We start from the raw sequence: 13,886 nt of genomic DNA on the forward strand, positions 1-13,886 counted from the left end.
CTGGCTGCCAGTCAGCACACATCACCTCCTCATACATCAGTGTCTCGTTGCATTTGTGCTTCCCGTCTCCCTTTCTCCCCCCGTCTTGCTTGCGTCTCAAAAGTTGAGGAGTTTTCACAACTTATGAGCTTTCCTCAGGTCAGACGCTCTCATGTGTGTATAAACGCTGTATTTCACTTCGAGACACACTGAGGGTGAGAAAGAACAGGGGGAAAAAATCTCAAATAGGCCTTTAGAAATAACTGTGACGAGTGGGGGCAGGGCCGAGAGCCGTGGGAACGGAGCGAAACATAGTGACTTTCTTGTCATTTATGTAACAGAGGAAAACGATTTCTCTGACAGACAGATCCATGCTGTTTGTGCTCCACATATGAAAGATTCTCCAGTATGCAATGGACCCAGAACACTCTAGTATGTTAGAAGTGAGTTTAGCACTCCTTTCTGCCAAAAAATGTAAAAATTTGTAGATGCAGTTGACAAAAATAATCTCTCAAACTGCAGGACTAACTAAAAGTAATGTTATATATATAAGAAAAAATAAACTAAATAACTAACTTTTAGTTATAAAAAATTTATAAATTTTGACTGGAAAAAATAAAAAAATCTTTTTGAGACATTGGAAAATAATAATTTCGTGTCAACTATCCATTTGCAGATCAGTCATTAAAAATATACTGTATATTGTGTAATATACACTATAATTCAAAAGTTTGGGATTAGTAAGATCTGTATTTAAAAAAAAAAAAAATCTTTTTATTCATCTAAGAATTCTGAAAAAAAGTATCACAGGTTCCAAAAATATTAGTAGTAATATATTAATATTAACGGTTTCCAACATTGATAATATATCAGAATATAAGAATGATTTTTTAAGGATCATGTGATACTGAAGACTGGAGTAATGGTTTATAAAAATTCAGCTTTGCCATCACAGGCATAAATTATATTTTAAAATATGTTTAAAAATAAAAACTATATCTTAAATTGTATTAATATTTCACAATATCACTGTTCTTACTGTATTAAAATTTTTTACAAATAAATGCAGCCCTGATGAACAGAAGAGACTTCTTTAAAAAAAACATTAAAAATATTACTGATTGCAAACGTTTGAACGGTAGTGTGTGTGTAATTATTATTATTATTTTTCTTAAACTGAATCATGTTTTGTGCATCATTACAATTCCGGCCCGTCTGTCTGACGCTGGTCATCGTGTTGTCCTGTTCTTGAGCTGACAAGGGTCAAAGGTCGCCCGAAATGTGCCTGTCTGTCCTTTTAAATCAGAACGCTGTGGCTGAGAGTCGTGACCTGTGAGGGACTCAGGTGTGTGTAACAGACGTCTGCTGAGATCTTCGATCACCAGCCCTGAACGGATTTGATCGTCATAGTTTGGATTTACACGGTATATTCAGAATCCTTCACTCCATTACACCTAATCAATTCGCAGCTAAAGATATAGAAAAACAAACAAAATCACCTTTGAGCAGCTTTTTGACTAATGTTGTTGGCTTATTTTATGTACAAACAAGAAATGTTGCAGGGAAGTTTTCCATTTCTTCTCTGCTGTGACAAGGCAAAACTATTCTTGGTAAGTCTAACTTGATTGCCACTTGCATCAAGATGTAACACACACACACACACACACACATACACACACACACAGTCTGCAGGGCTACACTGTCGTATGATCCTGGAAGACACAAGTGAATTGCGATTTAGTTGGGACGTTTCTCGAACCCTCTCCCCTGACGCCCACTCAATGCCCGCTGATATTACTACAGTGTGGCTGAAAGAAAACAAACAAATGCTAAAGAGAACGTTGATTGGGAATTTTTTTGGTTTTCCTATGTTCTCCTCTCCACCTCGGAAGGTCCCAAAACATTTGCAGGATGAATAAACAGGTACAATTCCTTAAATAACCCCTTAGATTCAAGATCAGCAATATGTGATCCTCATTGGGGTGACTAAAAAGGTGTTTTGGATCAGACAAAAATCAGTTTTCATATGCAGGCGTGAGTGCATAGGTTCCTGCAAAAGAGTCTTCCTGTCCACGTCAGTATTAATAACCAAACTCTTGCGGATGCATTTGGCATAGGTATAAAATAAACAATTGTCCTTTAGGTCTGTAGCATTTCACACCCTCCTATAGACTGATTAACATATATTTAAATATATAATTCCATATATATATATATTCATGAGTGAAAAAGGAGGATAACAAAGCAAAACGAAAGAGAAATCTAAAGCTCTAAGTTAACTCGGTAGGTCTCATCTTCTTAAAATCACAGTAATATTTAGATATTTAAAATTATTACGATTAAAACACAGTGCCGATACAGAGATAACGAAAGAAAACGTCAAACGCCACACAGAGGAAGATCGCTATTACTGAGTTAGGAGGGTGTGATTTAGCCTCACAAATTGGAAGGGAGCTTCGAACGGAGCGGTTCTAGTTCAGACGGGTGGCCGTCGGAGGTGCGCGGGAGAGAAAGTGCAGGTGATGTCCCTATAGAACAAGCTTGGCCTCGAGAGCCCGGTGAAGTCTGTACGGGGCCGACCATGTGCCCTGATACCGAGCTACAGGGTTTGGGGGTGAGCGTCGGGGACGAATACGGCGAGAGGCAGTAACCGGGCTCCCGAGGGGAAGACTGACCTGCTGCCTCTACGGGATGCGAGCTGGACAGTATGTTCAAATCCTCATAAAAGCGGCCCAGCGGAGAGTCTGTGCCGGAAGAGTGGTGACCTGGGAGCTGCCCGGGGCAGGAGGACTGCGGGAGGAGCAGGGAGGTGTGGGAGCCGGCAGTGCTGGAAGGGTCACTGTAGTGGAAAGTTTTCCCCGTGATGGGGCTCTGGATGGTCGGACTCGGGGCTAGAGGGGAGTAGCACGGCGAGGCGTTCGCTGAGCCGTACTGAGCAAGCAAGGCCAGCGCTGACCTTTCCAAAGGAAGGTAAGTGGATAAAGCGGGCGGGATCTGGGATGACGTGGAACTCTCAGGGGCTTGGGAACGGCTGGAAGCAGGGGATCCGGGTGGGGGAGTGTGGAAGAGGTTCAACCCAGTGGAAGTCTTGCCCCCTCCGGTAGCAAATTGCTGCAGGGAGCCCGTTTGAGAGGGTTTTGGTGGGGGTTGGCCATGCAGCAATTGACTGGGTGCATGGCTGAACAAGCCTGTGGAAAGAGGGCTAGTATTCGATGAGGTTGTAGCCAAGATCCCAGCTGGAAATCCTGCTTGGAGATGTCCCGATTGTGGAGGAGTGCTGGGAGCGACGGCTTGCTTTTGTCTTGGCTGCAAATGGAGCTGTGCAGTGATTGAAGTCGGAGACGCCGATGAAGAAGAGAAGCTTCCAAATGGGAATGACGAAATTCTGGCTTGCTGGCTGGAAGTGGTTGCTCCTGATGAGTGCTGCGTCCGGAGGGATGAGAGAAGCGGTGTATCGACTGCCGGACAAATCTTTGATGGGGAACCGGATGGAGAGTCACCAGCTGATCCGGGACCTCCTGGTTTTGGTGCGATTGTCTGAAACCTCTTCAGCTGGCTGGGCGGCTCGTTTCTCGATCCGAGAATGGACACCGGAGGTCGGAAGAGAGTGGCGGGGAGGTGGGGGTGGTGGGTTAGTGCAATAGCGACCGATGTGGTGGCGGCAGCAGCTTGTAGAGGCGCTTGGATCAGGGGAGCCCAGATGACAGGAGTAGGGGACGGAGGAGCAGGCGGCGACGGACTCTGCATCAGGTTGGCGCAGTGAGCCATGTCTCGATCGTGCTGCACGATCTGCTGGATGATCTCACTTTCCTGGTAGTTAAAAACCCCTGAATTCAAGTCATGTTGGACCTTGTGCTGGAGAATAGAGTTCTTCTTCCCTAAGAGATGAAAGACAAAAAATCTCATTTGTAGTCAGCAGAAAACATATCTTTTATAAACAACATTAAGAAGAAGTACTGTTGTATTACTAATTTGTGGACTTGATAGAATGGTAATACCATGGTTTTGTTGTAACTTTATATTTTGTTCTACAATTCTTTGGTATATGAATATGGTAGCCATTCAGTACCATGGCATATATCAAAGTACCATGGTATTACCTTTTTTTGTACATTATATCATGGTAATACTGTGGTTTTGTTGTTATTCTGTATTCTGTTCTATAATTCTATGTATGTAAATATGGTAATTGTTCAGTACCATGGTACAGTATATATCAATTGGCGCTTTTCCACTGCGTGGTACGACTCGGCTTGGCTCGGTTTGCGTTTCCACTGCAGTTTAGTATCACTTTAGAGTGGGCGGGATTATTCACATGTCGTTAGTTGCGCCGCCTCTACTGCCGCGACTCCTAAAAAACTTTTTCATTCCACGTCGCCCCATCAAGCTCTCGCTGGATCCGCTCCTCTGCTATCAACGAGAGGAACGTCTGTACTTCCTCAACAGACAACGAAACAGCCACTTTTTGGTTGTTAAAAATGTGTGCTCATTCAAAACAGTGGCGTTGGATCCTTTGCTGGCTGTGCTGATTTAAATCTAGCGGTTCTATTGTGTTTGTGTCGCAAGTTCAGTGACGCCATACATTTAGTCATTTAGCAGACGTTTTTATCCAAAGCGACTTACAAATGAAGACAATAGAAGCAATCAAAATCAACAAAAGAGCAATGATATGCAAGTGCTATAACAAGTCTCAGTTAGCTTAACGCAGTACATTTTTTAAATGATATGGGTTATGGGTTAAGGTGTATGAATGTCTGTACTAAGTCATTTGTTAGTATTTTAGCTGCTTGCATTCTTCCTTCAAACTGATCATGGCTTTTTTTATTAATACCCACTAAAAATGGTATTATTCACCCTCAGGCGACGCCTTGAATATTAAATATCAAACGCAGCACTCTGCTCGATATGTCTACTGTTTCAACAGCGCTTTGATTCATCTCACACACCACATCACCTCTGTTAAACAGTCCTGGAGCCTGGGCTCGCCTCAGGACGGCTCCGAGCGCAATCAGAGACGGAGGGGCCGCTCGCGGTGAGGACACAGGCCGAATGGAAATAGCTCAGCGTAGCAGGGGGCAGAAAAACTTTTTCATTCCACGTCGCCCCATCAAGCTCTCGCTGGATCCACTCCTCTGCTATCAACGAGAGGAACGTCTGTACTTCCTCAACAGACAACGAAACAGCCACTTTTTGGTTGTTAAAAATGTGTGCTCATTCAAAACAGTGGCGTTGGATCCTTTGCTGGCTGTGCTGATTTAAATCTAGCGGTTCTATTGTGTTTGTGTCGCAAGTTCAGTGACGCAGGTAGTGACGATACTCTCTGGCCAATCCGTGATCAGCAGAGTTTACACGTCATGTTTTGGTAACGGTACGGGTCACTTGGAAGCTCTACCGAGGTGGTACTAAAAAAAGTCATATATATATATATATATATATATATATATATATATACATACATTTAGTCATTTAGCAGACGTTTTTATCCAAAGCGACTTACAAATGAAGACAATAGAAGCAATCAAAATCAACAAAAGAGCAATGATATGCAAGTGCTATAACAAGTCTCAGTTAGCTTAACGCAGTACATTTTTTAAATGATATGGGTTATGGGTTAAGGTGTATGAATGTCTGTACTAAGTCATTTGTTAGTATTTTAGCTGCTTGCATTCTTCCTTCAAACTGATCATGGCTTTTTTTATTAATACCCACTAAAAATGGTATTATTCACCCTCAGGCGACGCCTTGAATATTAAATATCAAACGCAGCACTCTGCTCGATATGTCTACTGTTTCAACAGCGCTTTGATTCATCTCACACACCACATCACCTCTGTTAAACAGTCCTGGAGCCTGGGCTCGCCTCAGGACGGCTCCGAGCGCAATCAGAGACGGAGGGGCCGCTCGCGGTGAGGACACAGGCCGAATGGAAATAGCTCAGCGTAGCAGGGGGCAGATAATTTCTACAGGCTGACCCGCCTGCGTTTGACTGCTCCTCACTGCTGAGCCCCAGATAAGAAAGAGAACAAAAATAGGGTGCAGACACGACCTTCACCTTACGCCGGACTGATATAAACAAGAGACCATTAGCCTGGATGAGCAGAGGGCACTTTGCTATGTTTGGTAATGTCACGCTATCACTTACTACTGTACTCACACTGGGGCTGGTGCGGAGCCGAGCACGACATAAGAGGCTTTTGCTCTTCAGGCAATACAATAATAGAAATAAAAAAAACATGCTTTTAAAGAGTATACTTGATTTATTATGTATTGTAATTATTATTGATTTATTATCTATCTATCTACACTGAACAAAATTATAAACGCAACACTTTTGTTTTTGCCCCCATTTTTCATGAGCTGAACTCAAAAATCTAAGACTTTTTCTATGTACACAAAAGGCCTATTTCTCTCAAATATTGTTCACAAATCTGTCTAAATCTGTGTTAGTGAGCACTTCTCCTTTGCCAAGATAATCCATCCACCTCACAGGTGAGGCATATCTATCTATCTATCAGGGCTGGGTAAAAAATATCGATATCTCGATATTAATCGTTTCTCATTTTTACGGAACGATATCGATTCTTAAATCTAAAATTTAATTTAATTTAATCTTAAATTAGTCTAGCCTGTTTTCAGTTAATGGACGGAACGTTGAAAGGGCTCAATCAGTGTTTCAGCTCCGCAAAGACATCATATAACGGCTTGTAAACAATGTCACGTATCGTCACATTTACCTCAGAAAAACATATTTGGTGACTCATAAACTCAGTTCTTCAATGTTTAATTTATGTTAGAATAAATCCATTATATCTATCTATATAATATTTTTCCTTTATAATAAATTCTTAATTGTATATAATCATTTATAATTAATTTATAAATATAATAAATTATAAATTGTAGTAAATTTTTATGTGTATAATTATATGTATATATGTGTAATGTATATAATTATACATATACATATACACATATATTGTGCATGTATATATATATATATATATAAACAAAACCAGATATTATTTTTAGGGTGAGCTCTTTGTCCTACCCAGAATGCCCCAATGCAGATTGTCTGAAACAATTCTGCAATAATAATTCAATAATTCTTATTTTCTTCAAAATAATCTGCTAAACTACAAATTGGATTAGAGTTGAGGCCATTTTCTGATAGGAAGAGGAGTGATTAAGCAGTGCTACACCGCAGGGACACAATCAACATGTGTGAACCTCAATTAATTTCAGTACAGATGCAGATCTATTTAATCTGTAATTAATTACCGGTGTCTGTACGTTATGAGTGACTGAGAGCAGCATGGGCTTAAAACTGCAGCAAGCAAGAGGATGCGAGTGCTCAGGAATAAAGAGAACATATGTATCAGTTCTCATACACAGAGCAGGTTTTGAAGGTGGTTTATGTGGAGTTTCTCCAGTGTGTCCTCTATAATAAGCCCTCTTGCAGTCTCACACTGTGCGAACAGCTCAACTATCAAATGATTCAGTTTGTTGTTTTTACCACGGTGAGTGGGCTGAGGGAGCTGGATGTGGATGTTTACAGTGACGGACAAGAGCGTGTTCCCTCCTACTGAGGAAAATAAACACTATGTGCAGCGTAAACAGCAGCGAGACCTTCACAAGCCCAGACTGACTGACTCAATAAGGCAGGAAACCCGAGACGCTGACAGAGAAATTACACTCCATTGTGAGACATTAGACACAAGAGGGAGTGAGAGTTTAAGCTAACTTCAGTTTCAATTGGTGTACAGTAAGAGAAATGCATTATAATGAGACTAAAGCTGTTCCTGATTCAAGAACATGAAAATAATACTGATTTCACAGATGCTGTGTTCATACAGCACAGTATACATACTGTATGTATGGAGTAGTATGCTAAACTTCTTACCGATGCGGTCCAGGCGGTCCAGAGCGACGGTCTCAAACGCTCTCCTCATCATGGGATACTCCTCCAGAACCTCATTGAAGTTGTCCACAGACAGAGAGTACAGACGGCAGTATGTGTCGGCCCGGACGCTGGCGGTGCGTCTGCCTCGAGTCAGCAGACAAATCTCTGAACAAGAGAAGACATAAACACATCAGTGTGCACTTCTAGCATGTACTGGTACTGAGATCCTGGCAGAGTTCTAAGAAGTGCAAATTATAATAAATAATAAATTATTATAAATGCATTAACACCATAAACTGTTATTTTTTAAAACATAAAAATTATAAGCATTTTATGATGGAAAGGTTGAGAGAATAGTATTTCTTCAGATTTTTTGTTTTAATTCAAGAAGTCAATGTAAAACTTGAGGAAGTAATTCAATCTAAACTGAATTTACTGTATTTAAATGTAATTGAACAAAAATCATATTATAACACAACAATGCCATCATTGTATCTATCAACATAAATGATTCTCACATTCCACATTTAATGCAGGAACACACCGGGTTCCTGCATTAAAGCTGCATGACACAGACAAGTCCATCAAATTCTGCCAGAAATGACGTTGAGCTTCCACAACACCACTGTTCAGCATGAACCTTTGGTGAACCTGTGTGTGCAGACCAGAAAACACACGTCCTGTTACATTCTCTCTCCAAACACACCCAGAGCTGATCACGCTGACTTTCTATCAAGAAAAACAAAAAAACACACACTCAAAAACAACTATCCTTCCCGCTTTTTTGGATTAAAAATGTTCTGTAATCCACATCTGAAGCACTAAATGCCACGCAGAGTTTAGAGGACTGGCAGACCTCATATGTCACGGCGGATCAGCAGAATTACGCCCCATTTATCGGGGTGCAGAGCTGGCAACACTGCCCTCTGCTGCCCTCCAGAGAAGAGCAAAACCACTGGCTGCTAAACAACCAATACCCACAATCCTCTCCGCTTCTTAAGTGCCAAACATCAATAATAGGGACGGGGGAAGAAATCGATTTACAGACGCCAAACGATTCTTTTCAAAGACAAGACAGAAAGTCAATATTAGAATTTTACATTTAATTCTATTTTATTAACAATTCATATGCAGTGCCACATTGCAAAGCATCGAGAACTGTGAACACGACTACCTGAATCTGAATCAAATGGTAAGATTCGCAGCACTAGTCAATGCTTGAGCTGCAGTCAGAGTCAGTATTCTTACTGTATGACGACTATTGACTCGTTTGTATTTGTCTCCTGAGTAATATTTTCCCGTTTGACGTAGCATTGGAATGACATGCCGGCCGGACACACAGAAGTGACAGTGGATTTGTTCCAGAATGATTTTGTGATCGCACACTGACCCCAGTTTAGCTCACGGCAGCGTTTCCATTAGCATGATGCGTTCAACAGCTGATCTCTGACTCAACAAAATAAAACAACATCAACGTCCAGCAGGAAATCCGGCTGGAACAATCTGATGGAATACTGGGATTGTTTACCAGGATGGAGAAGAGAGAGAGAGTGTGTGAGGATTATGTTAAAGGGATAGTTCACCCAAAAAGAAGATATTTTGAAGAATGTTGATAATCAAGAAGTTGCCAGTAACCATTGACTTCCATAATATGGGGGGGAAAAAACCTATGGAAGTCAATGGCTACTAGCAACTGTTTGGAATTTTTATTTTTTGGTGAACTATCCCTTTAACTGTACCGTACAACCATGTTTTTGTTATTAAACACTAAGTGGACAATCTAAACATCACAAACACTTCAGAGCCATGAAGATATGAACATAATCTCAAAATGGCTGATTAATCATGCAATTACTGCTTATATACCATATTTATGTGCAACTCCAGGGAACTTCAGAAAATAAAATAAAACAAACAAACAAATAAACAAACAACAACAGCATGGTAACATGGCAGTATAAATATAATGATATAATATTTTTGGAAATTTAAGAACAAAAAGGGTTTATATATTATAAACCTATTTGTGGATAATCTAGTGAAATAAATAATTATAGTAATAAATAAATAATCATTTGTAATTCTAAATAATTGTTTAGAATGTATTTAATAATAATTAATAATAATTTATTATTTAATAATAATTTCCTCTTTTTATTTGTAACTTGATGGACACAAGCCTAAATATCAGATTATTCACAATATTATTATGAATTACAAGAATGATAAGTCATTCTAAAACAAAAATCGATTAGATAAGCCACATTTAAAGCTGCTGTAAAATATTATTGCATTTTATGCATGTTATATATGTTATGTCATATTGCCCAGAATATTCAAAATAACAGAAACTATTCAGAAATGGGCTACATTAGACTTTGAACTCGAACACTAATTCTAATATCCTGTCATTTCTGCATAATTCCACTGGTTTTAATGGACAGGAACATTAGGACTTAAAAAAGGAACAAATAAGCCAGAATAAAATAGCAAAATGAGTCAGTGAACCTGTACAACACGTTCCCTGTAAAAACTCTCAATGTGTCAGTGTGTAATGAGAGTCACAGAGTTCGAACCGTGAGAGGATTATAATCACAGCAGCTTCACTCACTGCATTTGGCAAACCCACAATCCAAACACACACACACACACACACACACACACACACACACGCACACACACACTGTGATTCTGTCTGTCTCAGATCTCAAGATGATAACACTGATGAGACACCATGTTCGATTTTCCTCCTCCTCTGACAGAAACAGGCTGAGATGACTTGGATCTGAGGGATTTTCCTGAAGAAATCCTGCTTCCAGATCAGAATGAACCAAACGCTCCCGATCATGACATTTAACTAAGAATGACCTACACACTCACACATGCTACACACTCCTGCTGCGCTCTGAGATCATGCTGCAGATTGAAGCTTTTATCCAGAGTCTGACAGCACATGTATTACAGCGATGGTCCACCTGCAGCGTGTGTGTGCCAAAATAAAGCATATCAGAGAGACTGTTTACTCCTCAGTAGTGCAGAGCTTCACTAGTGCTGCGGCTCATAGTTAGAGTCAGTGGTTTAAACACACCTACAGACCAGAAAAGAGACTTGATGATGCAGGACTCTTTTGACTTAAGACAACAGCCACTCAGAACACCCAGAAAAAAAAAACTAGCAACCATCCAGAACATCCTAGCAATCAGCCAAAACACCCTAACAACCAGCCAGAACACCCTAAAACCACCAACCATTCCAAACACCCTAACAACCAGCCAGAACACCCTAGAAACCACCAACCATTCCAAACACCCTAACAACCAGCCAGAACACCCTAAAAACCACCAACCATCCAAAACACCCTAACAACCAGCCAGAACACCCTAGAAACCTCCTACCATGCAAAACACCCAAGCAACCACTCAAAACACCCTAAAAAAACACCTAGCAACCATCCAGAACACTCTAGATACCACCTAGCAATCAAGAATACCACAACAACCGCATAACAATACCCTAGCATTGACAAACAACACTCACATTTTCTTAAAAATGTATGTAATAAATAAATACATACATAAATAAACCTGGCCTATCTTGTCAAGCTCAACCATGCAACCTCATTATGGCGAGTGAGTCACATGACTTGGTATAAGCAGCATGTCCATAATTATCATCAGCCTCTGCATTTGAATCATTGATGGCCAACATAATCACAGGAATCACGAGGGCATTCTCGTGTTCTCATGTGTGCCATTTAAAGACGAGCTCATGCATATTTCTTCCTCCCTTATTTATGTGATGAACTGTTTCAAACCTTACTGAGCTGCCTACATAGACAGCAGTTTAAGCTCTCCATGTGAAGCCTGTAGCATAATTATGCTGTCTTCTAAGTCAACTTGTTTTGGCCAAAGCCAGTGTCACATAAGTAATAAATAACAGACACCAGGACAGTAAAATCTCACATTCCCCTGAAGAGCCGTTACATAAATAAATTTCATGAGCGAATAACTCGGGCTAAAAACAAATTCTCCACGGCTTTCCGTTCCTTTCCCAGCATGCACTGGTGCCAGGAACGACTTATAGATCGTCAGGAGCATGTAGCTATGTGAAATGCAGATTAACGGCAGAGATGGATTGCGTGTTATCTTTCCATTATTTCCATCAGAGTTCCTGCGGGACGAGGTCAGAGGTCGCGAAGAGTACATGAGCTGTAATTAGCCTTGGGTGGACGGGGCACAGGCGGCTAAATGCCTCACTATTTAAGCAGAAACCACTCAATGAAATAAAGCAGATGAAAGAGTGTCGAGAGTTGCAGCCCTGACCTTTGACCTCATCTAAGGCTGTATTCACATTGCTTGGACCAAATTACCCACAAATCACCTGAGACGTAATGTCATGTGACTCATAACCCAAAGGTTGCGAGTTCGAGTCTCCGGTGCGGCAGGGATTGTAGGTGGGGGGAGTGAATGTACAGCGCTCTCTTCCACCTTCAATACCACGACTGAGGTGCCCTCGAGCAAGGAACCGAACCCCCAACTGCTCCCCGGGCGCCGCAGCATAAATGGCTGCCCGCTGCTCCGGGTGTGTGTTCACGGTGTGTGTGTGTTCACTGCTGTGTGTGTGCACTTTGGATGGGTTAAAAATGCAGAGCACTAATTCCTAGTATGGGTAACCATACTTGGCCACATGTCACTTCACTTCACTTTAATAAATCTGGAACCACAGGGAAATTACATCATGACAACAAAGAACGCCAGAACACACACAAGCTGTGTCCTAAATGACGCACTCTACACTATGCATTTATGCACTCAACTATGTAGTGTATGAATTAAATAAGGTTATTTTGTCATTCATAATCAGAGTCTGATAGCCTGTTACCCTTCGCTATAATTAAAGCTGCGACAGTTGAGTACATGATATGTTCAACATTCCACGCTTTGTTTTTTTCCCGGTTATTTAATTGCATCATCCAGGTATTTAAAGTGCACTTTTCTTTTTGGAATTTTCAGTGTGAACACCTTACTCGCACTATTTATACTACAAAACATAGAAAAGTGCATTAGTACGCATTTTGGGACGCACCTACAGTCTCAAAGCTTCACTAGTGACATCACAGACAGCAGACATTATTATCTTATCTCAAATTTTGATCTTAATTAAAATTAATTTTAATTAAAATCTTCATTTTACCTTTTAGTAATACATTTTTTTAAAGTTATATCTGTTAACATCAGTTAATGCGCTGTGAACTAAAACAATGAATAACTGTTTTTTTGTTAACTTTATTAAACAAAGATTAATGAATGCTGAAAAAATATATTGCTCATTGTTGGTTCATGTTAGCTAATGCATTAACTAATGTTAATAAATGACACCTTATTGTAAAATGTCACAAATTATAGATTATAAATATATGAAAAATATGCACCACTTTTTTATGTTTTTTAAAAAGAAGTCTCTTCTGTTCACCAAGGCTGCATTTATTTGATCAAAAATACAGTAATATTGTGAAATATTATTACAATTTCAAGTAACTGTTTTCTTTTGAATATCTGTTAAAATGTAATTTATTACTGTGATCAAAGCTGAATTTTCAGCATCATTACTAAATCATTACAGAAATCATTCTAATATGCTGATTTACTCCTCAAGAAACAATTTCTGATTATGATCAATGTTAAAAACAGTCATGCAGCTTCATATTTCTGTGGAAACCGTGATACATTTTATTTTTCAGGATTCTTTAATGAATAGAAAGTTCAAAAGAACAGCATTTATTTGAAACAGAAATCTCCACTGTCACTTTTGATCAGTTTAATGCATCCTTGATGAATAAAAGAAAATCTTTAATGACTTGATCTTGAAAGGTAATCTTGAATGGTAGTGTTTATAAGCTGCACATGAAATAAGCTGTTATTTTATGTATCTTCATAGCTCTGTTCTGAATTATGAAAACTGAAGAATAGAAACTTGAACAGCTGCATCAGGAGGAGCCCCCCCCCCC

At 40.0% G+C, this 13,886-nt stretch overlaps 1 protein-coding gene across 1 annotated transcript in view; it reads right to left on the reverse strand.

The window, feature by feature from the left end:
• Positions 1-2,253: 2,253 nt before the first annotated feature.
• LOC107715829 (potassium/sodium hyperpolarization-activated cyclic nucleotide-gated channel 3-like) overlaps positions 2,254-13,886 on the reverse strand; it is an 89,681-nt gene continuing 78,048 nt past the window's right edge. The window contains exons 7-8 of the mRNA XM_016522040.1: positions 7,880-8,044; positions 2,254-3,857 (exon numbers count right to left, since the gene is read on the reverse strand). Coding sequence (XP_016377526.1) covers positions 2,416-3,857; positions 7,880-8,044 — 1,607 coding nt within the window. The 3' untranslated portion in view covers positions 2,254-2,415. The remainder of the gene's footprint in view (positions 3,858-7,879; positions 8,045-13,886) is intronic.

The sequence above is a fragment of the Sinocyclocheilus rhinocerous genome, unplaced genomic scaffold, assembly GCF_001515625.1.
Source record: "Sinocyclocheilus rhinocerous isolate Xijiao unplaced genomic scaffold, SAMN03320098_v1.1 scaffold540, whole genome shotgun sequence".
Classification (NCBI taxonomy): Eukaryota; Metazoa; Chordata; class Actinopteri; order Cypriniformes; family Cyprinidae; genus Sinocyclocheilus; species Sinocyclocheilus rhinocerous.